This window comes from Bubalus kerabau, chromosome 6 (genome assembly GCF_029407905.1).
Source record: "Bubalus kerabau isolate K-KA32 ecotype Philippines breed swamp buffalo chromosome 6, PCC_UOA_SB_1v2, whole genome shotgun sequence".
NCBI classification, from domain to species: domain Eukaryota; kingdom Metazoa; phylum Chordata; class Mammalia; order Artiodactyla; family Bovidae; genus Bubalus; species Bubalus kerabau.
The window spans coordinates 68070194-68097367 of NC_073629.1; the positions used below are offsets into that span (position 1 = coordinate 68070194).

General features: G+C 42.9%; 1 protein-coding gene across 1 annotated transcript in view; it reads right to left on the reverse strand.

Annotated features, from left to right (window-relative positions):
• ST6GALNAC5 (ST6 N-acetylgalactosaminide alpha-2,6-sialyltransferase 5) overlaps positions 1-27174 on the reverse strand; it is a 221515-nt gene that overhangs the window by 9043 nt on the left and 185298 nt on the right. Inside the window, exons 3-4 of the mRNA XM_055585436.1 lie at positions 17949-18358; positions 7297-7404 (exon numbers count right to left, since the gene is read on the reverse strand). Coding sequence (XP_055441411.1) covers positions 7297-7404; positions 17949-18358 — 518 coding nt within the window. The remainder of the gene's footprint in view (positions 1-7296; positions 7405-17948; positions 18359-27174) is intronic.

The window sequence follows — 27174 nt, forward strand, 5'->3', positions numbered from 1 at the left end:
GCTGAGAGCCAAAGAATTGATGCTTTTGAACTGTGGTGTTGGAGAAGACTCTTGAGAGTCCCTTGGACTGCAAGGAGATCCAACCAGTCCATCCTAAAGGAGATTAGTCCTAGATGTTCATTGGAAGGACTGATGTTGAAGCTGAAACTTCAATACTTTGGCCACCTGATGCGGAAACAGCTGACTCATTTGAAAAGACCCTGATGCTGGGAAAGATTGAGGGCAGGAGGAGAAGGGGATGACAGAGGATGAGATGGTTGGATGGCATCACCGACTAAATGAACATGGGTTTGGGTGGACTCTGGGAGTTGGTGATGGACAGGGTGGCCTAGTGTGCTGTGGTTCATGGGGTCGCAAAGAGTCAGACACGACTGAGCAACTGAACTGAACTGAACTGAACTGGCAGGTAGTCAGGCAAACTTTGAGGAACAGAGTTGAATCAACATCTGTCAAGTGTCCCGGTGGTTCTGAAACTGGCTTGCTCTGGACACTTCAGAGCATTCAGAAGAAAGTGTTCCCCTAACAGGCCTTCTTACACAGCTGCTTCAGGCCTGTGAAACCCCATGAGACACCTTCATTCTGTTGCCTCCATTTCTTGTCTTACAGCCTCTTTTGGAAGAAAACTGCTGCACACCTGAAGTGGTAGAAACCAGTAGAATAATACTTGTGTTTCTGGGGCACAGGAAACACTGAGAGCCTATAGCTGTCCACCCTTCGTGGATCAAAGGGTACAAGTGAGTCATTTGAACCCTATATCCACTACCAACCACTCAGGCACCTCAGAAGCATTGCACCCATGGGACAGAGGAAGGTAATGAGAACACCCAGTGACCAGTAAGATTTGGTCAAATTGTAGCAGAGATAAAAGAAGAAATTATGGAAACGTTAACATCTATGAAAAAACACAACAATCTATTTTAAGTTCACTTCATAAAATGTGAACCACATGAATGCATTATATTCCATACCCATCCTCTGTAAGCATCTACATGATGGACTGTTGCCAAATAGGAACTTGCCCTGTTACGCTGGCAGCTTTATTAATGTTCACTAGCTAATAACTCTAGCAGAATCAACTCTCTGATATTCACGATACCTTTGAGATGTCCTTCACATTATGGATGAGATATTAATTTAGTTCCATGACAGTGATCACTCTGAGTCATTACTCTGCTAATTAATACTCAAGAAATGATGGGTAACAGAGAGTTGTAAACTTGGTAATGTGTTAAGTATGATCAGAAATAAGATTACTAGGTAGAATTTAAATGCTTGGCCCATTATTATCACAAATAATTTACAATGGAAAATGGGATTAAAAATACTTACCATAACTTAGTTTGGAAAGCAATGATAACAGATCTTTTTCATTGCAATTTATAGTCCATCTAGAGAGAATGGATTTGCCTTCCTATATGGATATGGCATGATTTAAAGGTCCATGTCCACATAATAATATATTTTGAGGCTGTCTCTGGTGAGACATGACATTAATTTTCTCCAGCTTTCTGAACACTGATGAGCCTGCAGTCGGAGTGATGAAGGCAGAATAGACTGATGCCTCCTGCCTGAACCTCTCTCTGAGGACCAGTGCTGGCCTTGGCTGAGAATGATACAGGTGGCTACCAGTGACTTCTTCAGATCTTGAAATCTGAATTTGCCACTGGTTAATTATACTCTTCACTCACCTGGCACTTTTGATCTTGGAATAAATATACAATTAGTCTCCTAAACACTGCCAGGGAAAGGAAGGTTTTTATTTATTCACTGAGTTAATCAATACTGAATACACACTATGTGCCAGAAAAAGTGGCAAGAACTGGAGATACAAACGTGGCTTGAGATAGGACCCCTTCCCTTATGGAGATCACGGGCTGATGAAGAAGATGAATGTGTCACCCAGGGAGGTGAGCAGAGGAAGAGGTGGGAGAGGCCCCAGGAGGGGCCTAGGTGAGGTCTGACCCAGACAGGAAGTCAGGGAAAGCTTGGAGGAAGAGGATCTCTGAAGCACTGGAGTGAGATGTTAAGAGTTTTGCCTTTTGAGTCCTGGAGACCTGAATTCAAATCACAGCTCCATCACTTTCCTGCCTCACAACTTTGGCAGCTGTTTCATGTCCTCAAGCTTCATATGTAAAATGGCAATAATAATAATGTTTACCTCCTGGGATTATCATCAAGGTTCAATAAAATGGCACATGTATTCACAGTAAGCATAGGGCCAGCACTTGGTATATGTAGAAAAATATCAGCCATTAATACTACAGTGAAAAACTAGTAGCAATTAGTGAGATTAAGAATGAGGGGATGGACATTCCAAGATGAGGGCAAAGGGGCAGGTGTGCACAGGGTGAGCTCCTTCTTGAGTTCCTCACTGTGGCTAAAATAAGTCTGTGAATAGAGATGTGTGTGTGTGCTTATTTGCTCAGTTGTGTCCTCTTTGCGACCCTGTGGATGCGCTGTAGCTTACTAGGCTTCTCTGTCCACGGGAGTTTTCAGGCAAGAATACTGGAATGGGGTGCCATTTCCTCCTCTAGGGAGTCTTCCCAACCCAGAGATAGAACCCAAGTCTCCTCCATTGCAGACAGGTTTTTACCCACTGAGCCTTCATTGAAGAAGCCAGGAGATGAGACTAAAGTGGCTGCAGAGGGTAGGTCCTGAGGGCTTGTGTGCTAAGCTAGGGAGTGTGAACACTGTTCTAAAAACTGTGGGGACCTACTGAGGGGTTTCAGTGACAGAGTCAGATTTGATGGTTATCTAGAGGAAAGAGAAAGACCAGAGTCGGAGAGAGCAGTCAGAAGGCTACGGTGGCACCAGCCTAAGGAGGAAACGGTTGCACACCAGTCACATGACTTTTAGTCAGTGTTAGATACTGCCAGGTTTTGAATAACACGTCCTTCATCTGCCAACATGGTCATTTACACATTCACTGTCTCCATTTGTGGGTTTAAATATGAACATAGGGTTATTATTCTCCCCAAGGAGTCCATGTGCCTGAAATACTAGAAGTGGCTACTAGAAGTTTTCTGGCTAATAAATGGCAATCGGTCCATGGGGAGGGCCCAACTACTGGAAAGGCGAGGCATTATGGGGGTGTTCAGTTATATCCAACTCTTTACGACTCCATGGACGTAGCCCACCAGGTTTCTCTGTCTTTGGGATTTACTTCCTCTGGAAGTAAGTCAGGCCCCTCTGGGTGGGAGGGGTGAGAAGGCCAGACCTGCAGGGGAACTGGAAGAAAATGACAGCTCTAGGCCTGTGGGGATAAGCTACCCACACTTCCTACAAGTCAGGCACTCGTGGGTTTCCTCAGCTGTCTGCTCCGTATGATATAATCTAGTCCTCTACTCCCTGTCCTACCCCACCCCCGTCCCTATATGTCCCAGCATACCAGCATACAGCAAGCGACATTGATTCCCTTTGGGTCACTGCCATGCTAAGCTGATGGAAATGATTGCAGAATTAGTCCAATCTTTGGTCTTTCTGTGCCTCAGTTTCCTTGTCAATGAGAAAGTGATGATCAGATTCTCTTTAGAAGTGTGTGAGGGCCTTCCCTGGTGGCTAATTGGTAAAGAAGCCCCTGCAATGCAAGAGACCTGGGTTCGATCCCTGGGTCTGGAGATCCCCTGGAGAAGGAAATGGCAACCCACTCCAGTATTCTTGCTTGGAAAATCCCATGGACAGAGGAGCCTGGCTGGCTACAGTCCATGGGGTCGTAAAGAGTCAGGCACAACTGAACATGCTCGCAATGCCTTCTCTTTCCAGAAGCCAGGTCCTTCCCACTGACCGATTAGCACTCACGGGACAGCTTCTTAAAATATGCTCATGGGTATCCACAAGTGCAGATGAGCGAATCCTTTCGCTTGGTACATTTATCCATGCTCAGCATACACCAAGGCTGTGCCACGCTTTTCTCATTCATTATCTCATGGGATCATCACATAAACCTGGAGGTAAGTACAACTGCCTCATCATGCAGACATAGAAACTTAGGCTTGAGGTAGAAAGTCAAAGTAATGTGCCCAAAGCAACGAAGGCTCAGTGAGGTTCAATAACTTTCTCAAGGTCACACAGCTTCTGAGAGGCAGAAATGGCTTACATTAACCCATTAAACACCCTTTTACTACAGCATGAGAGACCATGGATAGGGCCATTATCCACTCGGTATGTATGAAGCATCTGCTATAGGCCAGGATGGCACCTATCTACTGTCCTGTGTCCCACGGCTCCAACAGTGAGCCCAACACACAAAAGTCTCTGCCCTCCAGGCGTTTATATTCTGGTGGGCTCAACCAGCATAGGTCTGCTATCTCACCTTCCTGTGATATTTTACTTTTGTAAGTCCTAGAACTCATGATACATGTACTCTGCTGGCCTTAGAGTTCTTAGCTTCTTTCAAAATCAGGACAAAACGGGGAATGGTCAGGCCAGTAGCAGGATTAACTTATAAGTTGTGTTTTCATTCTTTGGTGGCAGATGTTGTTTGCAAGAGACATTTAACTACAAGTGGCTCTGCTGTGTTAGATTTCCTGGCAAATGAGGCTTATTGTAAGCCTCTAAAAAGCAAGAGCTGTGGCCTATTCTTTGAACACCCTCAAAATTCCAGGTAACTTTCTGGGAAACTCTTGAGTCCTTAAGATAATATTAATAATTATTAATAGTTTATATCTCTTACAGTATAATGTATTAATAACATAAATGATATTAATAATCTTCCCTGTGTTAGGCACTGTGTCAAACATTCTACATCCATGATCTCATTTAATCCTCACCATGACCCATTCCCTATTTATTATTGTTTTCTCATCCCCATCTTGCAGTTGAGCCTCCACCATTTGGGACCTGGGTGCCTGGTGGTTCAACCCATGTGTCCAGGGCATGAAGAGGAAAGGAACTTGGGATTGGTCTGTGCTGCTCCGGGTTTTTCTCTTCTTTTCCTTTCTAAACAGGCATTGGGACTGAAGAGGATGCTATCTCCAGCCTAACCTTCTGCATCAGAAGACACTTAGCAGACCTCTCCACTTTCCCCAGGAGGATGCTTGGGGTAGGGATCCTTCTGAAGAATTTTTGCCAAAAGCATCTTGTGACAATACCTATGGAACCTCTGGGATGGTGACTGAGGGACAGAAATTCTGAGTGGGTGGAAATTCCATCCGGTGCCAAGGCAGGAAATCTATTACAAGGAAATTTGGACTTCGTTGCTAGTGTTTTTCCAGAAATCCCTCCCATCCCACGAGCACTAAGTTGTGATGAACTAACTCTGAGTAAGAGAAATGACAGGTTAACTTGCCATTCATTTGTTTTCCATAATAAATGGAATATTTCCTTGAACACTTTAAGTCATTAACATTTCAATTTATTCATACTCTTTCTCTCTGGCATCTTAATGGCAATATTACATAATTATATCTGCCGTCTAACCATCAGCTTTGATGGCTCTTGGCATGCCCAAAGGGGCTGCTGCCACTGCCTTTGCTGGCCTGTTGGTTTGAGGAGGCAGATTGTTTTTTTTTAACACCATCCAACCTACCTTTTTGCATGGAGGTTGTTAAAGGGGGAAACAAAGCCAGTGCATGAAGTGATGAGGAACAGTGTGAGGGTCCATGCTCATTCTGGTTGTGTACTAGGCGCTGTTCCAAGCACTTATGTGTATTCGCTTTTTTAGTTCACCCACCACCCTATGTGAATGCATGTGTGCTAAGTCTCTTCAGTCGTGTCTGACTCTTTGCAACCCTATGGATTGTAGCCCACCAGGCTCCTCTGTCCAGTATTCCTGCCCACTCCAGTATTCTTGTCTGGGATTCTTCAGGCAAGAATACTGGAGTGGGTTGCCATGCCCTCCTCCAGGAGATCTTCCCAACAAACCTAAGAGGCAGCATCTGTTACTATCATCACATCCACTTCTAATGGCAATGAAGCTGAGATCCAGAGAGATTGAGTGACCTGCTCAAGGTCACATTAGTAAGTGGCGGGGCTGGGCTTTGAACCTGTGCCATCTGGGTACAGACTCCACATCCTTCCTTACTACATTATGTCTTCTCTGGGGATTCATGAGTCCAAGAAGACTTCACAGGCCTGTTTTATCCATGCCTTTCCTTCTCTGTGACCTGACTGTTACACATACATTAGTACTGCTGCTGTGTTGTCTTTGGGTTAAAAAGGATAGGAGAGAAGTGGCAAAGTGGTAATGGCATGATGTCTATGTCATCATGCTTCATCATCCTTGCATCTAACCTCCCAATTGTAGATTTTATCTAAAGATCCATGGCCTTTGAGAAGCTGTTAGGTTTAAAATACATGAAGGTATGCATGCATGCCTGCTCAGTTGCTAGGTCATGTCTGATCTGTGACCCTGGACTGTAACCTGCCAGGTTCCTCTGTCCACGGGATTATCCAGGCAAGAATGCCAGAGTGGGTTGCTCGTTCCTCCTCCAGGGGATCTTCCTGACCCAGGGATAGAACCTGTGTCTCCTGCACTGCATATTCTTTACCACTGAGCCACCAGCACCACATGAAGATATAAGCGAGTATAAATTTTAATGAACAAGTTGAGAATGCCCTCTTTTACCATTTGCAGATCAGAACTGAGTCCATGTGCAGGTCAGCAGGCACGCCTGAGAACTAGGAAACTTTCTGAATTTATTGGCACCACTCCTCTAGATTACAGGTGAATTTTCAATCAGGCTTCCACAAATCAGGCCCCGAATGTCTCTCAGTGCATCTCTGAGTACATACCAAACTCTGTCTGGGCACATGCCAGGAGGTAACTTAAGGTAGCAACAGAGATGTATGGTTGTTTCCTTCAAAGCGATACATCAAAATAATTATGTCTGTGCTTTTGGTCCTAGAAGCACAAACTGAGGCTGCTGATGTGGAAAGGGAAAGACACTCAGAGGAATATTTTAATTTTAGAAAACAGGCCTTATCATCAAAGAAATTGCTCTCTTTAATTCATTAAAACCACATTCCTTTCAAATGAGAATAAAACTAATATTTCTTAATGCCGTTCATCGTTAATATTATGCCAATTATTGCATTACTTTTGGTTGATAAATATTCACAGGATAAATGAAGCCCACAAGATGGATTAATTCTACAGTAGCACAAACAAAAAACTTTCAATATTTTATATCACATAATTAAATGCTGTTTGTTGTTTCTAGAACCAGGACTTGGGACATTTTAATTAATTGCTTCAAGAAGACAGTAAGACATGTCTCGTGGTTGATATTTGGGATCAGATATTTATAAACACTGCATAACACTGCTGATGAATTACATGTGCAGAATAAATCCTACCTGCAGAAGTCTGGGGGCACCATGCCATAAACATTGATCCTGTCACAGAGTTCCAGGGCTATTGTCATTGTGAACCAGCCAGTGCTGAGCCAAGTGTTGGAGATCTTCCTGGAAGGAACAATAGTTTAGTCTGCAAACTGGTAAAGTAATCATTACACCCCTTCCATCTTAAATCTTATCTGGAACAAGGATGACTATATACACACACACACTCCCTCTCCATTTGATAAACAGCCAGAACTTTACCAGATAGCAATATGTTACCAATACCACCATATTCCATGATACAATGGTAAATGATGTCAATGTTCCATTATGGTGGGTTCTTAAGGGACTTCTACATAGCCAAAGATCATGATCAATGTTTATGTGCAAGTTATTACCTATTTCTTTTTTAAAAAATATTTATTTATCTATTTATTTGGCTGCATTAGATTTTACTTGTGGCACGAGGGCTTGGTTGCCCCATGGCTTGTGGGATCTTCATTTCACAACCAGGGATAGGACCCATGACCCCTGTATTGGAAGGTGGATTTTAACCACTGGACCACCTGGGAAGTCCCACCACTCAATTTCTTGTAAGACGACAATCATCATGTGTCAAATCTTTTTTCACTAGAATACTTGACTAGCAATAAATATTCTTTTTTCTCCAAGCAGGGTGGATAATGAAGAGCTTATTAAAATGAATAAATACAGTTGTCTTTATCTGCTGCTGCATCGCTTTAGTCGTGTCCGACTCTGTGTGACCCCATAGACGGCAGTTAACCAGGCTTCCCATCCCTGGGATTCTCCAGGCAAGAACACTGGAGTGGGTTGCCATTTCCTTCTCCAATGCATGAAAGTGAAAAGTGAAAGTGAAGTCACTCAGTCGTGTCTGACTCTAGCGACCCCATGGACTGCAGCCTACCAGGCTCCTCCGTCCAGGGGATTTTCCAGGCAAAAGTACTGGAGTGGGGTGCCATTGCCTTCTCCGTGTCTTTATCTACCAATTGATTGATTGATCAATCAAATGGTTGTAAGGTAGAAGCTTGCCTTTAACTAGACTAACTGACACCTAAATCTTGACTGAATGTCTTTCCTTAAAAGAAGTCCATTCATTTAGGAAGGGACTAATGATCAGAGGAAGAGGACACAGGAACACTTATGTTTAATTTAGTGTTTGCTTTATTTTCCATCAAAAGAGTCAGAGCCCTATGAAAATTTTTATTAGAAGAACCAAAAATTGACAGAATATAAGGATTGCATTGGTGGGTTTCAACATTCATTCATTTACCCATTCAAACATCTGTGTTGAGCTCTAACCACATTCTGAGTCCAAGGGTAGCTGTGGAGACATACCATTAAGGTCTCAGTTGACCTGTGAGGATGACTTGGTCCACCATGCTATGCTGCTGTGGATATTAATTTCAATTCTTTGGGGATTGCTGTTTTTATTTTTTTCCCCAGTGCTTATGGTAGGCCTCATTAGCCAGTTTTAAAACCTTATCCTCAAGGTCAGACTGCCTGATTTTGCCCAGCCATAGCACCATCTGTGATATGAATAATGGAGTTGCAGAAAAGCTTTTCTACTGGCACTGCATAGTACCCCTCTTTAAGGAGGAAGAGTTTTTCTTAAGCAGTTTGCATTATTTCCATTTCACATAAGGAATAACAATCAAAAAAGGTGTTTTAAGAAGTCTTTTGTTTTATCACATACCTGACAGGAATGGATAATTTAGTCATTCCTGAGCTTATGGCTTCAACTTTCTAGTTCTTAATCTCTTTACTCATTTTTATTTTCCATTCTACTGTATCCTGATCCAGTAATATCCCAGGAAGTCCATTTAAAAGATTCTTAAGATGGATATAACACAGATTTGTATCTTACTAGTTTCTATCATTCACCAGCTGAATGACCTGAGGCAGGTTACTACTATTCTTTGAGCCTTGATTTTTTATCCAGAAAGCAGGCATGGGAAGCTCTATCTTCCTGAGCAATTTGTAATTTCAAAGACTAAGAGAGACAACATCATAAGAAGTATAAAGTCTGGTATGTTGATACATCAAGGTCCCTTCCTCCTCTCTTGGTTGCTAGGTTGGAGCAAATGAAGTAAATAATTCAGCCATTACTCTAAGTGCTTTTTAACACACATAAAGAAACTGATATCCTTCTAACATGGCTACTGGCTCTTATGCAGAATCCATCATCAGTAGTTAGGGAAGTAATCAGAAAATTCTGGGACCTCCAGTCTACACAGGTATTAACGATCCCACTTCTTTCTCACCAGGACTATGTATTCCTAAGACCTTTGGAACTGAGGGGGTAGCAGAGCTGAATGGGGGAGGGGAAGGGAAGGCTGTGCCATACCTTGTCTTCACCAAGGCTGTGACCTTGAGATGGCCAGTTGTTCTAGACTTAAACTAGGTTAGTGAATAAGTAGGAGAATGTGGGGCTCAGGAAGAGAATGACAGCTTATTGACATCCACAGATTCCTGATCCAAGAATCACACCTGTGTCCCTATGATTTCAAGTTGTAGGAAACACCAAGAGGGCTTTTTCCCAGTGGCAGAAACTTCCCCACAATTTTGGCTTTCTTTTGTGTGATGTAGTAGAAATCACAAGCCACAGTCTGAAATACAGGAGGATGGGACTCTACAGTAAAAGGTTTAATGGGTAAAAATGGGGAGAATTCAAAATGGAGGACTAAAGAAACCAAGATGAAGGTTTCTTTAAAGTGCCACTTGAAATTTCCCAGACCTGCAAAATAATAGCCTTTTGGAGAAGCTCACACGCTACAGACATGCAACTGCTCTGTGCTGTCTGTCTAAAATGATTCAAACTCTTTTTCCAGCAAAGGAATATCCACTGTTTTTATACTTAATCAGCTGTAATGAAGGAATATGAAGAGCTGTCATGTGCTTATTAGGGGAAATGATCAGATATTCTTTTATATGATGAAGTAACATACTGAGCTGATAATTCTATAGTGCATACTAAATTACAATTAAAGGCCTTTCTGCTCCACCAGAATCTCATTTATAATCTCTATGGAAATATTCTTCCTGCAGTTATTTCATTTATGCTTCTTTTATCTAATTACTATAATATTGGTTCTGAATCATATTTTCCTAATGTACCCTTATTCAATTATAAAGTTATTTTCAAGTACAGTTACTTTCTAATATCAAAGAATACCACTTGGCCATCTATGTCATTTGTCATGCTTCTTAATTGCAGATTGTTTCTGAGCCACTTTTTTCTTCACTTTTAAGTAGGGTGAAACTTCCATAAATCAGAATCTACTGAATTATCCCATTTCTTCAAAATATTAGCCTGAAATGAATGTCCAGATCATGAGATGTGCAAAATCAGATATTCCATACTAAGTGTATCTTTAATCCATGCTACTGTGTTCAGTTCAGTTCAGTTCAGTTCAGTCGCTCAGTCGTGTCCGACTCTTTGGGACCCCATGAACCGCAGCACGCCAGGCCTCCCTGTCCATCACCAACTCCCGGAGTTCACTCAGACTCACGTCCATCGAGTCAGTGATGCCATCCAGCCATCTCATCCTCTGTCGTCCCCTTCTCCTCCTGCCCCCAATCCCTCCCAGCATCAGGGTCTTTTCCAATGAGTCAACTCTTCGCATGAGGTGGCCAAAGTACTGGAGTTTCAGCTTTAGCACCATTCCTTCCAAAGAAATCCTGGGGCTGATCTCCTTTGGAATGGACTGGTTGGATCTCCTTGCAGTCCAAGTGGTTTCAAGAAGAGCAGAATATAGGTAATACTGGTAGACATTAAATGTTTTGTGTTTTAGTTTACAGAAATAGTTTTGCTCTGAAGGGCTGTTTCTGACTTTGTTCTTTCAGCTTGGAGTACACTACAGATTAACAATATGGACACATAAGAATATTGAGTCAGTACAAGATCAGCTTCTTTTTTTTAAGCATACTTAAAAAATATTTATTTATTTTTGGCTCTGCTGGGTCTTTGTTGCTGCACAGGCTTTCTCTAGTTGGAGAGAGCAGGGGCTACTCTCTGATTGTGGTGCTTGGGCTTCTCATTGCTAGGACTTCTTTCATTGCAGAGCATGGGCTCAGTTGTTGCGACCTGTATGTGGGCTCAGGAGTTTCAGTTCCCAGGCTCTATAGCCCGGGCTCAGTAACTGTGGCACACAGGCTTAGCTGCTCTTCTTCCCAGATCAGATCAGATCAGTCGCTCAGTCGTGTCCGACTCTTTGGGACCCCATGAACCGCAGCACGCCAGGCCTCCCTGTCCATCACCAACTCCCGGAGTTCACTCAGACTCACGTCCATCGAGTCAGTGATGCCATCCAGCCATCTCATCCTCTGTCGTCCCCTTCTCCTCCTGCCCCCAATCCCTCCCAGCATCAGGGTCTTTTCCAATGAGTCAACTCTTCGCATGAGGTGGCCAAAGTACTGGAGTTTCAGCTTTAGCACCATTCCTTCCAAAGAAATCCTGGGGCTGATCTCCTTTGGAATGGACTGGTTGGATCTCCTTGCAGTCCAAGTGGTTTCAAGAAGAGCAGAATATAGGTAATACTGGTAGACATTAAATGTTTTGTGTTTTAGTTTACAGAAATAGTTTTGCTCTGAAGGGCTGTTTCTGACTTTGTTCTTTCAGCTTGGAGTACACTACAGATTAACAATATGGACACATAAGAATATTGAGTCAGTACAAGATCAGCTTCTTTTTTTTAAGCATACTTAAAAAATATTTATTTATTTTTGGCTCTGCTGGGTCTTTGTTGCTGCACAGGCTTTCTCTAGTTGGAGAGAGCAGGGGCTACTCTCTGATTGTGGTGCTTGGGCTTCTCATTGCTAGGACTTCTTTCATTGCAGAGCATGGGCTCAGTTGTTGCGACCTGTATGTGGGCTCAGGAGTTTCAGTTCCCAGGCTCTATAGCCCGGGCTCAGTAACTGTGGCACACAGGCTTAGCTGCTCTTCTTCCCAGATCAGATCAGATCAGTCGCTCAGTCGTGTCCGACTCTTTGCGACCCCATGAATTGCAGCACGCCAGGCCTCCCTGAACATCACCAACTCCTGGAGTTCACTCAGACTCACATCCGTTGAGTCAGTGATGCCATCCAGCCATCTCATCCTCTGTCGTCCCCTTCTCCTCCTGCCCCCAATCCCTCCCAGCATCAGAGTCTTTTCCAATGAGTCAACTCTTCACATGAGGTGGCCAAAGTACTGGAGTTTCAGCTTTAGCATCATTCCTTCCAAAGAAATCCCAGGGCTGATCTCCTTCAGAATGGCCTGGTTGGATCTCCTTGCAGTCCAAGGGACTCTCAGGAGTCTTCTCCAACACCACAGTTCAAAAGCATCAATTCTTCAGCACTCAGCCTTCTTCACAGTCCAACTCTCACATCCATACGTGACCACTGGAAAAACCATAGCCTTCACTAGACGAACCTTTGTTGGCAAAGTAATGTCTCTGCTTTTCAATATGCTATCTAGGTTGGTCATAGCTTTCCTTCCAAGGAGTAAGTGTCTTTTAATTTCATGGCTTCAGTCACCATCTGTAGTGATTTTGGAGCCCAGAAAAATAAAGTCTGACACTGTTTCCACTGTTTCCCCATCTATTTCCCATGAAGTGATGGGACCGGATGCCATGATCTTCGTTTTCCGAATGTTGAGCTTTAAGCCAACTTTTTCACGCTCCTCTTTCACTTTCATCAAGAGGCTTTTTAGTTCCTCTTCACTTTCTGCCATAAGGGTGGTGTCATCTGCATATCTGAGGTTATTGATATTTCTCCTGGCAATCTTGACTCCAGCTTGTGTTTCTTCCAGTCCAGCGTTTCTCATGATGTACTCTGCATATAAGTTAAATAAACAGTGTGACAATATACAGCCTTGACGTACTCCTTTTCCTATTTGGAACCAGTCTGTTGTTCCATGTCCAGTTCTAACTGTTGCTTCCTGACCTGCATACAGATTTCTCAAGAGGCAGATCAGGTGGTCTGGTATTCCCATCTCTTGAAGAATTTTCCACAGTTTGTTGTGATCAATATAGTCAAAGGCTTTGGCATAGTCACTAAAGCAGAAATAGATGTTTTTCTGGAACTCTCTTGCTTTTTCCATGATCCAGCAGATGTTGGCAATTTGATCTCTGGTTCCTCTGCCTTTTCTAAAACCAGCTTGAACATCAGGAAATTCACGGTTCACATATTGCTGAAGCCTGGCTTGGAGAATTTTGAGCATTACTTTACTAGCATGTGAGATGAGTGCAATTGTGCAATAGTTTGAGCATTCTTTGGCATTGCCTTTCTTTGGGATTGGAATGAAAACTGACCTTTTCCAGTCCTGTGGCCACTGCTGAGTTTTCCAAATTTGCTGGTATATTAAGTGCAGCACTTTCACAGCATCATCTTCTTCCCAGATCAGGGATCAAACCTATGTCTCCTGCATTGGCAGGTGGATTCTTAACCACTGAGCCACCTGGAAAACCCTTACTTCTTGCGTACTGCAAAAAAGGTTTTCACTGGTCAGAATTTAATGAGTTTGGTAGTGGATTATGTCTTAATGTGAGATTGTTTCCTAAAGGTCTGAGGAGAATCAGTATGGAATGACTAATCTCGAAGTTATCAACTTAATCCCTTAAGAAGTTCCAGCATGTGTACAGGCTAAGTTGCTTCAGTCACGTTTGACTATTTGCAACCCTATGGTCTATAGCCCACCAGGCTTTTCTGTCTGTGGGATTCTCCAGGCAAGAATTCTGGAGTGGGTTGCCATGCCCTCCTGCAGGGAATCCTCTGACCCAATCCTCCGACGCGGGATTGAACCTGTGTGTCTTGTGTGTCTCTTGCGTGTCTCCAGCATTGGCAGGAAGGTTCTTTACCTCTAGCGCTACCTGGGAAACCCCAAGAAGATCCAGAGCAATGCGTAATTATTTGATATAGCTAACACTGCAGCAGTGTTTCAGGAATACTTAAATCTAGCAAACAACCATTAAACTCAAAAGAGAAGTGTTTTCTATTGAAGAGAGTGTTTTTACTTATTTTGAATTTTCCAAACACAAAAATTGAAACCGTAAATAACTTCCTTCACTCTCCTTCTCTTATAAAATGCTCTTTTGGTTAAAGAACTCATACAAATGAGCAACAGTCTGTCTTATTTGTGGTTTTTAAAAGATAATGAATGACTGGATTTCATGACAGTGTGTGATGATGACAAGATCCCCTGTGTGATCTACTGACTGGGTTAACCATGGAATTAGTCACCTGGACCTCCAGGGAAGGAGGCCACAGTGCCAGCAGCTGGGTCCCGCTCTCCTCACTCCATCAGAAATCATACTTACTCTTGCCTGACCAGCCCTCCAATGATCACAAAGATTTCCAGGATTTAAAAAGAAAGCTCTTCCCAAGAAAGAATTTGGGGAGAGTGAGCTCTATTCTTTCTTTAAGACTGTTCTCCATAATGAGTTACTTAAGCTAGTCCAAAGGATTTAGTACTTCCTATTCTTTATTTCTTGGGCTCCAAAATCACTGAGGGTGGTGAATGCAACAATGAAATTAGAAGACACTTGCTTCTTGGAAGGAAAGCTATGACAAACCCAGACAACGTATTAAAAAGCAAAGACATCACTTTGCCAACAAAGGTCCATATAGTCAAAGCTATGGTTTTTCCAATAGTCATGTACGAATTTGAGAATTGGACCATAAAAAAAGGCTGAGCTCTGAAGAATTGATGCTTTTGAATTGTGGTGCTAGAGAAGACTCTTGAGAATCCCTTGGACAGCAAGGAGATCAAAGTAGTCTATCCTAAAGGAAATTAACCCTGAATATTCATTGGAAGGACAGGGAGGCCTAGTGTGCTGCCGTCCATGGGGTCGCAATTAGTCAGACAAAACTGAGTGACTGAACAGCAACATTCATTAGAAAGACTGATGCTAAAGCTGAAGCTCCAATACTTTGGCCACCTGATGTGAAGAGCTGACTCATTGGAAAAGCCTCTGATGCTGGGCAAGATTGAAAGCAAAAGGAGAAGAGGGTGGCAGAGGATGAGATAGTTGGATGGCATCACTGACTCAATTTACATGAACTTGAGCAAACTCTGGGAGATAGTGAAGGACAGGGAAGCCTGGTGTGCTGCAGTCCACAAACAGCTGAACATGACTTAGTGACTGAACAACAACAAATTCTTTATTTATCAGAAATTGACTCAGGAACAGTTTTTGTTAGGAAAGGGGTAAGTTATATCATTAAACGCATATTAATTATAAAAGTACATGTTTTTAGAATTGAGGAAACGAGTAAAATTTAATCATTAGACCAGTCCTATGAAGCCTAGTCACTGTGCACTTTTCACATGTGAAGTTACTAAAAGGTTAGCTATTTTGTCCTAGACTATACAGCTAGTGAGGGACAGAGTCAAAATTCCAACCCAGAGCTGTGTATTTGGACACCGCACTGTTCACTATGTACACCGCACTGTTCCTTTCGATACCTGTAACTGTCCTTTTCTTCACTGAGATTTAGCCGATTCCTCACCCTTTATCTCTGCCTCCTCTCCAGCTGCCCACACCACCACCCCACCACCACCCTCCTGCCCACAGTCACAGGAACTCTTCTCCAACCCCCTGCAAGTCTTCTCACTTCTCACCTTCTCACACCCATAAGGGCACTTTTTTCTCCGCTTCTCAGGTTCTTCTTTACCTGGATAAATACTTATTGACCTCAGCCTCAGCTTAAATACATCTTTGGGAGAAAGTCTTTCCACCAGACCCTCATCTTCTAGACCAGTGCTTTTTAAAAGATTTGGACTTCCAGTAAGAAATACATTTTACATCGTGATTGAGTGTATATGCTCACATGTATTATACATGGCTTTCATTTCATAGTTTTCTAAAGCACGTAATTTAGTGCTTTTTAGTATATTCACAGTTATGCCATCATCATCCCTATCTAATTCTAGAATGATTTTATCACATCAGAAAGACGTCTCTGTATATGTATATTTTTATGTATAAAACTGAAATAAATTTTATTTCATGAAATAATACTTTTCCTTACTTACTGTGGGGAATGAATGCTGAAATTGTCTTTTATTACATCTATTCCATTCTTTCTATTATATTAAAAAAAATCTTATAGTGACTCACTGCATGCATTTTGTGTCCCATCACGGATCTGTAACTAACAGTTTGGTAAGCCTTGCCCTAGACTACAGCCCGTCTCCCTGTCCCACAGGTCAGAGGACCATTTTCTTCCCCTCACAAGACCTAGTACATTGGCCACTACTTGGTGAATATCTGCCCACCCTAGAAGACTATATTCCTGGAGGGCAGGTTCTACATCTGCTTTTTTTTGACTATATGTATTTCCCATACCAGGTGCAGTGAAATAGCAGGCACTAATAAATATCTGTTGACTGAATAAATATTTGCCTTTGAAGAGAAAAACAACCCTATGTACTTCTTTTTGGTTAGTGTTCACATGAGGAACTAAAATGCAAGAAACCTATTATCTTGCACTTACTACCAATGTAAGCCAGCAGCAGCATCACCTCTTCCTCCAAAGTAGGGATATGGCCCTGAATTATCCATATAAATACTCTCTTCACTTTGCCTATAAATTCAACTTGAACAGTCCAATCTCCAGGAGGCCCCTACAGATGAACTCTGTCCACAGCATGAACAGCGGGGCCAAAGCAGAAAGCCCTAAGCAAGAGCTTTTAGAAAGAATAAATACTTCCATTGGCAGCAACATGCGTGGACGTAGAGCTTATCATATTAAGCAAAGTAAGTCAGAGAAAGACGAATATCATATATCACTTACATGTGGAATCTTGAAAAAAAAAACTGTATGAATAAACTTATTTACAAAACAGAGACAGACTCACAGATTTAGAATAAAAAGTTACTGTTACCAAAAGGGGTAGTGAGGGAAAGAGATAAATAAGGAGTTTGGAATTAACCACTCCTATATATAAAACATATAAACAACAAGGACTTACACTACAGCACAGGGAACTGTATTAAATATCTTGTAATAACCTCTAACAGAAAAGAATCTGAGAAATCTTATATTACACATAAGTATACATATAATATATATAAAATTATATATAGTTGTTCTCCATATATATATATATATACACACACAAACATATATGTTCTCCATATATATACATACATATATATGTTCTCCATATATATATATATACACACACACACTCACACATTTATACACAAAACTGAACTGGGCTTCCCAGGTGGCTCTGTGGTAAAGAATCTGCCTACCAAGGCAGGAGACTTGAGAGCTGTAGGTTCAATCCCTGGGTCAGGAAGATCCGCTAGAGTAGGAAATGGCTCCCCACTCTAGTATTCTTACCTGGAAAATTCCATGGACAGTGGAACCTCAGTAGGCTACAGTCCATGGGGTTGCGAAGAGTCAGACAGAACTTAGCACACATATAACTGAATTGCTTTGCTCTACACCTGAAACTACAACATTGTAAATGAAGTATACTTCAATTTAAAAAAAAAAGATTAAAAATTTAAAGAAAAAGAAGCTTATCTGACATAAGCATTAAAAAACAAACAAACAAACAAAAAAAAAACTTCGCTCTTGGTGAATTGGCCAGCCAGGGAGAACGTTTCCTGGCCCTAGCCCATCCCCCGTGCCACCTCTTGCCCTCGCCTCCGTACCTGTCTTTGCCGGTCTCACGCTTGAAGAGCTCGTCGAACTGCAGCATCTTGTGGCGCGTGATCATGAAGGCCTTCAGCCGGGGCAGCACCTGGCTCAGCAGCTGCAGGTTGTTGTAGACCTGGCCCTTGCCGTCGCGACGCATGTAGCTGCTGGGTCCCCAGAAGATGAACACGGTGCCCTGGCTGACGTTGAGCAGGTCGTGGCGGTTGCGGAGGATCCGCTGGATGCTGGAATGAGCGATGACCCGCAGGCTGGTGCGGTTGCCCACGTCCCGCCCGTAGCCACGCGTGGGGGCATCGTTCATGCGAATGACACATTCAGTCTGGTCAATCTGGGCGCCTTGCCTGCTGCGCAGCAGCTGCCCGGAGCTCGTCACCAGGGCGCAGTCCCTGCAGTGCATTTTCAGCGGCTGGAAGGAGAGGGAGAAGGACTCCATCAGTGGGCAATGCTCTCTTGGCACCAGCAGGTCACTTTCCTGCATCTGAGGGCTGCCTCTCTTTTTTCTCCTCCCTCTTTTGTCAAAATATACCCCTGATGCTATTACCTCATCAGACTAGTGTCAGGGAGCACTGGACAACAGGAAAAGAGCCAGCAGTGACCTGTCGAACATGGGGGTCTGGGCTTCACTGATATTAACATATCAGACTGTTATATCAATGTAACAAGCTTGCTGTGACTGCCATTTTACAGATAATGATACCCCAAGGCTCAGAGACATTAAAAAAAAAATGCTCAGATACATAACTAGCAAGTAATGAAGTCATGCTCTCAAATTCAGGTCTTTCTGAATCCGAAGTTACCCCTAAGTTGAAGAAAAGACTATATTACAATGTGCTCTGACACTAGTTTTGATGCTCTTGACTCACCTGATTGGAAGTTAAGCATATATGAGTATTCTTCGATGCAGTACAAATATATTTATCCTAAATAGGCATCGTCTAAAAATCACAGGAGAAAAGACATGCAAATTGTAACCCCTCAGATGCCATAATTTTGAAATGACAATTAGGATTGTTTCTCCCATTTTAAAGGAAGACAGCAAGAAACTGAGTTGGTCCACCTTCAGAAATGCGAAGAAAGCCTTAAGCTCATCGAGTGCACACATGCCCTGTGGGAGCCCTGGGTCTGCAGTCACCACCACGGCAACGCCAAGGACGGGGCTCGTTTCAATACCCTGAACCCCGATGTGTTTTCTGAACAGCAACATTCCTACATGCTATACATTTCCCTGATCGTGTTTAATGAGAAATAGCTTGGTTGCGGTTTGAAGATAATGTAATTAGGGCCTGAGGCCAAGGCCAACAAGTGCACAAGAAACTGACAGTCAAGAATGTTCCAAAGGACAGTTGCTCTATTATATTTTCCCCAGAGACTCTGTCCTCCTTCCCTGTTAACTTTGAACTGGACACACCAGGTCCTGCACAGTCCCAGGAAATTGGTTCCAATTTTGTGCTGCGTGTATTCAGTTGTATATTTACTCTGGGAGTTTCTTGAACCATGGCTCTATCTTCAGAATCAGACAGAGAGCACCCAAAGGTGGCCACCTTCCCTCACTGCAGAGTGGCGAAGGGCACCCACACAGGATGGTCCAGGCTTGGCCCTACCACCTGTTAGCTTTGGGACCTTGGCCATTCACTAACCTCCACAAGTCTCAGTTTTCTCATCTTTAACTGGGGATAATTTATGCACCATTCCACTTTGCTGGAACACATAGAATCAACTTGAGTCATATGAAATTGCCAGTATTTGACCTGAAAAATTATTAATAGAAATTGCATGCAGTTCAACCTGGTCCTTACCGTAGGACCTGGCACAGTGTCGTTCATTAAGTGATGGCTGATTCGGGGATTATCAGGAAGAGTGGAGAGCATTGTAGGTCCGTACCAAGTCAGTATGTACTGATCACCCAGAGTCAATCATTGACACATGGGCTTATGAAATGGCAATTCTACCACTGCAAATTCTCATCATTCATTTGACATCAAGTTACTCTCAGGTGAGGCTTCCCTGGTGGCTCAGACAGTAAAGAATCTGCCTGCAATGCGAGACCCAGGTTCAATCCCTGGGTTGGGAAGATCCCCTGGAGAAGGGAATGGCATCAACTCTAGTATTCTTGTCTGGAGAATCCCCATGGACAGAGGAGGCTGGCAGGCTACGTCCGCAGAGTCACAAAGAGTCGGACACGACTGAGTGACTTTCAGTTTCACTACTCTTAGGTGACATGCACTGTGCTGGGCAGTAAGAATGCAAATGGAATGGAAAAACAGAACCCTTCAAAGTTTATACTTTAGTAGTGGGCAGTGGGTCAGTAAAGAGGTGCAATAAAATATGACACATTGCAGGGCTGTGCCTCAGTGTTAGTAAAGGGGGCTGTTTGGAGCAGAGCAGAGCGGGGAACATAAAGGAAAGAGTGAACTAATATTAATATTAGTTAATATTTCTGGATGTCCCTATGTGCCAGGCACTGTTATGAGCTTTTTATATAATTGCATTAATTCTTCAAATAACCCTATAAGAAAGATACATCATCACCCCTATTTTACTAATGAGAATATTGAGGAGTGGAAAAACAACCCGGTTTGTTAGGGGTTATTTGGGTTTTAGCACCAAAAGTCTTATATCCTGGGAAACTTCTACTCATGTAGAAGCCCACTTAAAACATTTCTACAAAGATGACTGGGGCATCTGCAAATAGCACATTACCAAATGATGATTAGGGTCAGAAGACCCAGGGTCTAAAGCAGGCTTTATCGCCAATCAGGTACTTAACTTTCTCACTCGTAAAACAAAGAGAGGGCCAACTAAGATGCTAATAGCCAGATGACATTCATTCGTTCATTCATTTAAAAGACATTCATTGAGCGCTTAATATACCCCTGAGGTACAGTGTAACTCAGTCCATTTGCTTGATAAGGTCACTTTGTAAGATTTCATTCCACTGGACCCCAAGACCATTGGAACCCGCTTTTTCTTATCAGACTCACCTAGAACTATTAATCCTGAATTTTCCAGTCTGATCTATAATTTCTAGATATTGTGCTCATTTTTACTGGGGAAAAATTCTAAAGAAAGGTCCCAGTATCTCTTTCCCTGTAATGAATTATTCTACTGTGATTCTCAGAGCACAGGCTGCTTGATGGGTGAAACTGGTAACACCTCTGAAGATTCCAAGGACTTCTCCCTCTCTCTCTTTCTCCTATGCCCATGTGAGGCCAGATGAAGACCCTTTTAGGGAAGGTCAACATTCCTGACTATGCCATACAGACCCTCTGTGATTCCTGGGCACAGGACAGAACACACTGGGGTCCACCCTGTCCCAGAAAGCCCTCCCTCATGCCCACCTGCCTGAGCTCTGAGGTATATTGATTACCTTGGACACCAGCACCTTCTCTTTGTGTTGCTCAGATGCACCAAACAATGCGGAAAAGATCGATGTCTGAATTATGCCTTAAGTGCCTTTCAGTAAGTGGAGCCAATAAAATGACAGTAACTGTTCTAAACATAATGTTCCACTTCCTGCAGTTGATAAGAGCATGTACCAAAGGCTGAATCCCTTCCAAAGGACGAAACAAAGTCTCTTTCCTGCATTCAGAGGGACTAAGGATATCTTGGGAGGTGGAATGACTATACAGATTTTGGGACCCAGGTTCTTGGAATGTTACTCCTCTGAGACAGCCTGGCTCCTCCATATCGCAGGACCATGACCATCCTGAGGGTCTTAATGAAACGGGTGGATATATTCATGCCTTGGTGAGTTAAGATTCCTGACAGAGTATTGACAGTCTTCACTTAAGCACCCAGACGCTGAGTTGATGAATCACGCAGAGGAGTTTGGGAAAGTGAAGCTGGGGCTGTGCTGGCGCACCTGGGAGGTAAACCTGCACCAAGGATGCAAGAGGGGTAGTGGCTCCCTGTGAACCACTGCATCCCTATCCTTTCTTTCTTTCTTCTCACAGTATTCAGCCTCCCTGAGTCTCGGGGACATTTTCCTTAAAGCCCCATTTGGTGAGGTGTTCTGACCCTGGTGGGAACATGAGCACCCATATTAGGTTACTCCAAAATCTCTCTTGCTTCCTGACCCACAAAAAACACTCAATTGCTACTGAATAGACAGATGAGTTGATAAGTGAGTGAATGAAATTCAACCTCTACACTTCTCTGTCTTCTGAGAAAACCTACACACATAAAAAGAAGACATCATGTGATGTGTCCTATGCCCAACAATTTGCCTGTAGCCCTATGTACCAATACCATGGAGAGAAGCAGGGGAGAGCACAGTGGAAGCTCTGTCTGCAGAGAAGGAGGCTGAGCCGTTTGCCTCAAGGCAGCCACTTGGCCCAGGGAGTCATAATGGCCAGAGCCCAGGGCACTGCTTGGAATTAATGGCTGACTGGGAAAATGGCCCAGGACACAGTAAGGGCCATTAAACCCAGCCAGTTATTAATCCCCAGTAAGAGCTCAATGCCAAGGTCATTAGAGCTATTGTATGTTGAAAAATGCTGAGGAAAGTCTTCAAGGCACAGAGGAGTTTCCCATTGTCCAGGCCACTGATGCTCAGGCCCTAGGAGTGCGGTGCACAGGAGTGTGTGCACAGGAGTGTGCGGGGAGCAGCTGAGGGAGAGTGCACATATTGCACACACACACAGACGTGGGCACACACAAAGTTTACCATTTTATCTTTGCTATCACTTCTGCTTTTTGATAATATAAAGATTTGGCATCAGCCGACTTCCCTGGGTTGGGGAGATCCCCTGGAGAAGGGACCGGATACCCATTCCAGTATTCTGGCCTAGAGAATTCCATGGACCATATAGTCCATGGGGTCACAGAGTTGGACATGACTGAGCGACTTTCACTTCCTAGGACAGTGGCTGCCACTTACTGGGGGCTCATAAAAGTGTGAATGAACTTCTATCTTCATCCTCTACTCCTGGGGAAAAAAAAACAAAAACCCTACAATCGGGGAATAGGGGAGAATGACAACTTTCATCACAACTTACTCCTTTGGGCCATAGCGACAGGGGCAATTCCTGCTTGAGAAAGTATGCTCAGGGAATCAAGGTTTGATTTCTGTCTCAGCTCAAAGAGCAAGAGCAGAAGGAATTCTCCCTGTGACCCAGCTGATGCCTCCTGAGCCTTTCTTAAAAGAACAGACCGGGCCAAGTCAAATTAAACTTGACACCTGAAACACTCAGGGATGTCCTTGCAAACATTTGCAGCATGGCTATCTTGGGCTTCAGTTTTTAAAATTCTGATTTATTTGGCAGAAAGAAAGGCACCTCAGAGCATGATGTCCATTAGTTTGGTAATGAGACCAGTCTTGCTCTGGGAGCTGACTCTTGGTCTGGAGTAAACATAAGATATATTAAATGGCTTCAGGTATTTCAAGAATCTCTGCACTTTTAAAGCTGATGTTTTCCTGTAATTACTGGGCTGTTATTACCTGTCAATCTCTGTTTAGCCTGACACTGGGTATAAGGCACTCTGGTTATTTAATATGATTCACTGGAAAAATGTTACTCCTTCAAGTTGCTCCTCTCCCTCTTGTTTAATGACATGCCCACCCATTAGCCAAGAAGCCCTCCTCTAGCCACCCAATGCTACTTTCCATGATTTCTGTCCACTGTCTGGCTGAGGATGAAGGAACACTTTGGGCAGGAGTTAGTACTAAACAGTGTTTAAAATATGGCCTTTGGGACTTCCCTGGTGGTCCATTGGTTAAGAATCCACCTGCCAATGTAAGGAACATGAGCTTGATTCCTGGTCTGGGAAGATCCCACATGTCGCAGGGCAGCTAAGCCTGTGCACCACAACTACTGAAGCCGTGCACCCTAGAGCCTGTGCTCTGCAACAAGAGAAGCCACCGCAATGAGAAGCCCACACACGGCAACTAGAGAGTAGCCCCTGCTTGCTGCAACTAGAGAAATCCTGGCACAGCCATGAAGACCCAGCACAGCCCCCCAAAATAAATAAATAAACAAAAACAAAATATGGTCTTTGGAGTCACTGGCTTTGAACCTACTTCTCCCATTCCTTAGGTAGATAACCTGGGGCAAGGTGGCTTAGCTTCTCTGAGCCCCAGTTTCTTCATCCATGATCAGGATATAGCAGAGTCAATCTCAAAGAAGTTTGCCCTTTCAATTCATGGTGTGCCTTCTACCTTGTTTCTCAAGGTAAAATTCAAGGATCATTCTCAACACCTCTTTCTCCACCCTCTACAGCGCATCCAACCCTACCGGATCTATCCTAAGATGTCCCAGATACTAGCGCTTCTCACCATCTCTGCTGTCACCCTCTTCATCAAAGCCACCATCATCTCTCTTTAGCTCCTGCTGCACACTCTTAATTCTTTACTTTCTTCATTCTTTCCCTCTTCCATGTTCCCATATCCACAAAGCTTCTGGGGTGACTTTTAATATGTAATTCACAGAGAGTTCTGTCCAAGATGATGTCAATACCACACTGTTTGACTACTATGGCTTTGCAATATAGTTGAAATCAGGGAGTGTGGTGCCTCTACTTGTTCTGCTTTCTGTTAATTACATGGCCATCTCTCCATTTCCTATGGCCCGATGTGATTTATATTAGCTATTTCCCCACCCAGGACACTCTTCTCCTGATCCTTGCATGATGACACTTTTATATTTGTCAAATGTTACCTCAGTCTATCCCTTCCTCTGCCAGAGACCTTCCCGGAGCCCTCAATTTCCACTGCCCTCCTTTGCCATCTTCTGCGACTCTCTCCATTATCCAGGCTTATTTTTAAACTCATATATCACCGCCCAAAGTAATCTGTATTATGGCTTGTGTGTTTACATGTTTATGTCTTTCTCCCTTACTAGAATGTAAGCGCCAAGAAATGTGGGACTTTGTCTTACTCATACTGTGTCTTCAGCAGAAAGAACAATGCTGAGCATAAAATACAAGATCAATAAATATTTTTGAATGAATGACTGAAGGATAAAGCATATAGCACTTACCACAGTGCCTGGTACATCAAGAATATGAAAGAAATGTGCTTAATGTATTTAAGTGTCACATTCTACCAACTAGTAACCACTCTAATATTTTCTGGTCTGGGTAAGTAGGTTGATATTTTGTAAAGAGAGGTATTTGAATTCTCCTGCACATGTCATAAACACTTTCAGCATTAGGTGATCTTCAAAGAGAGGCCCAGGAAATCCCATTAGTTTTTTTTTTTTTTTTAAATTTTAATGGAATTGCATTCTATTACTTAAATGCCTTTAGACAACTTTATTTATATATAATTTACATACCATAAAATTCACTCCTTTTAAATGTAAGTTCAATGATTTTAAGAATATTTACAGAGTTTTATGACCATCACCATGATCTAGTTTAAGAACATTTGGGGCTTGTGCACTGGGATGACCCAGAGGGATGGTATGGGGAGGGAGGAGGGAGGAGGGCTCAGGATGGGGAACACATGTATACCTGTGGCGGATTTATTTTGATATATGGCAAAACCAATACAATATTGTAAAGTTGAAAAATAAAATAAAATTTAAAAAAAAGAATAAAAAAAAAGAACATTCCCATAATCCTAAAGAGATGCACATCTTTACCAAGATATGTTATTTTTCATCTTATTGATAACAATTCTTCTTACAGGTATGAGGTGATATCTCATTGTGATTTAGATATGTATTTCCCTGATGATTAAGAAGACGTGGCAAGAATACACAGAATAACTGTACAAAAAAGATTTTCATGACCCAGATAATCACAATGGTGTGATCACTCACCTAGAGCCAGACATCCTGGAATGTGAAGTCAAGAGGGCCTTAGAAAACATCACTACGAACAAAGCTAGTGGAGGTGATGGAATTCCAGTGGAGCTATTCCAAATCCTAAAAGATAATGCTGTGAAAGTGCTGCACTCAATATGCCAGCAAATTTGGAAAACTCAGCAGTGGCCACAGGACTAGAAAAGGTCAGTTTTCATTCCAGTCCCAAAGAAAGGCAATGTCAAAGAACGCTCAAACTACTGCACAATTGCACTCATCTCACATGCTAGTAAAGTAATGCTCAAAATTCTCCAAGCCAGGCTTCAGCAATACTTGAGCCATATTGAACTTCCATATGTTCAAGCTGGTTTTAGAAAAGGCAGAGGAACCAGAGATCAAATTGCCAACATGCGCTGGATCATGGAAAAACCAAGAGAGTTCCAGAAAAACATCTCTTTATGCTTTAGTGACTATGCCAAAGCCTTTGACTGTGTGGATCACAATAAACTGTGGCAAATTCTGAAAGAGATGGGAATACCAGACCACCTGACCTGCCTCTTGAGAAATCTGTATGCAGGTCAGGAAGCAACAGTTAGAACTGGACATGGAACAACAGACTGGTTCCAAATAGGAAAAGGAGTTCGTCAAGGCTGTATATTGTCACCCTGCTTATTTAATTTCTATGCAGAGTACATCATGAGAAACGCTGGGCTGGAAGAAGCACAAGCTGGAATCAAGATTGCTGGGAGAAATATCAATAACCTCAGATATACAGATGACATCACCCTTATGGCAGAAAGTGAAGAGGAACTAAAAAGCCTCTTGATGAAAGTGAAAGAGGAGCGTGAAAAAGTTGGCTTAAAGCTCAACATTCAGAAAACGAAGATCATGGCATTGGGTCTCTTCATGGCATCACTTCATGGGAAATAGATGGGGAAACAGTGGAAACAGTGTCAGACTTTATTTTTTGGGGCTCCAAAATCATTGTAGATGGTGATTGCAGCCATGAAATTAAAGGACTCTTGTTCCTTGGAAGAAAAGCTGTGACCAACCTAGACAGCATATTAAAAAGCAGAGACATTACTTTGCCAACAAAGATCCATCTAGTCAAGGCTATGGTTTTTCCAGTAGTCATGTGTGGATGTGAGAGTTGGAGTATAAAGAAAGTTGAGGGCTGAAGAATTAATGCTTTTGAACTGTGGTGTTGGAGAAGACTCTTGAGAGTCCCTTGGACAGCAAGGAGATCCAACCAGTCCATCCTAAATGAGATCAGTCCTGAGTGTTCATTGGAAGGACTGATGTTGAAGCTGAAACTCCAATATTTTGGCCACCTCATGTGAAGAGCTGACTCATTTGAAAAGACCCTGATTCTGGGAAAGATTGAGGGCAGGAGAAGGGGATGACAGGGGATGAGATGATTGGATGGCATCACCAACTTAATGGACATGAGTTTGTGTGAACTCCAGGAGTTGGTGAT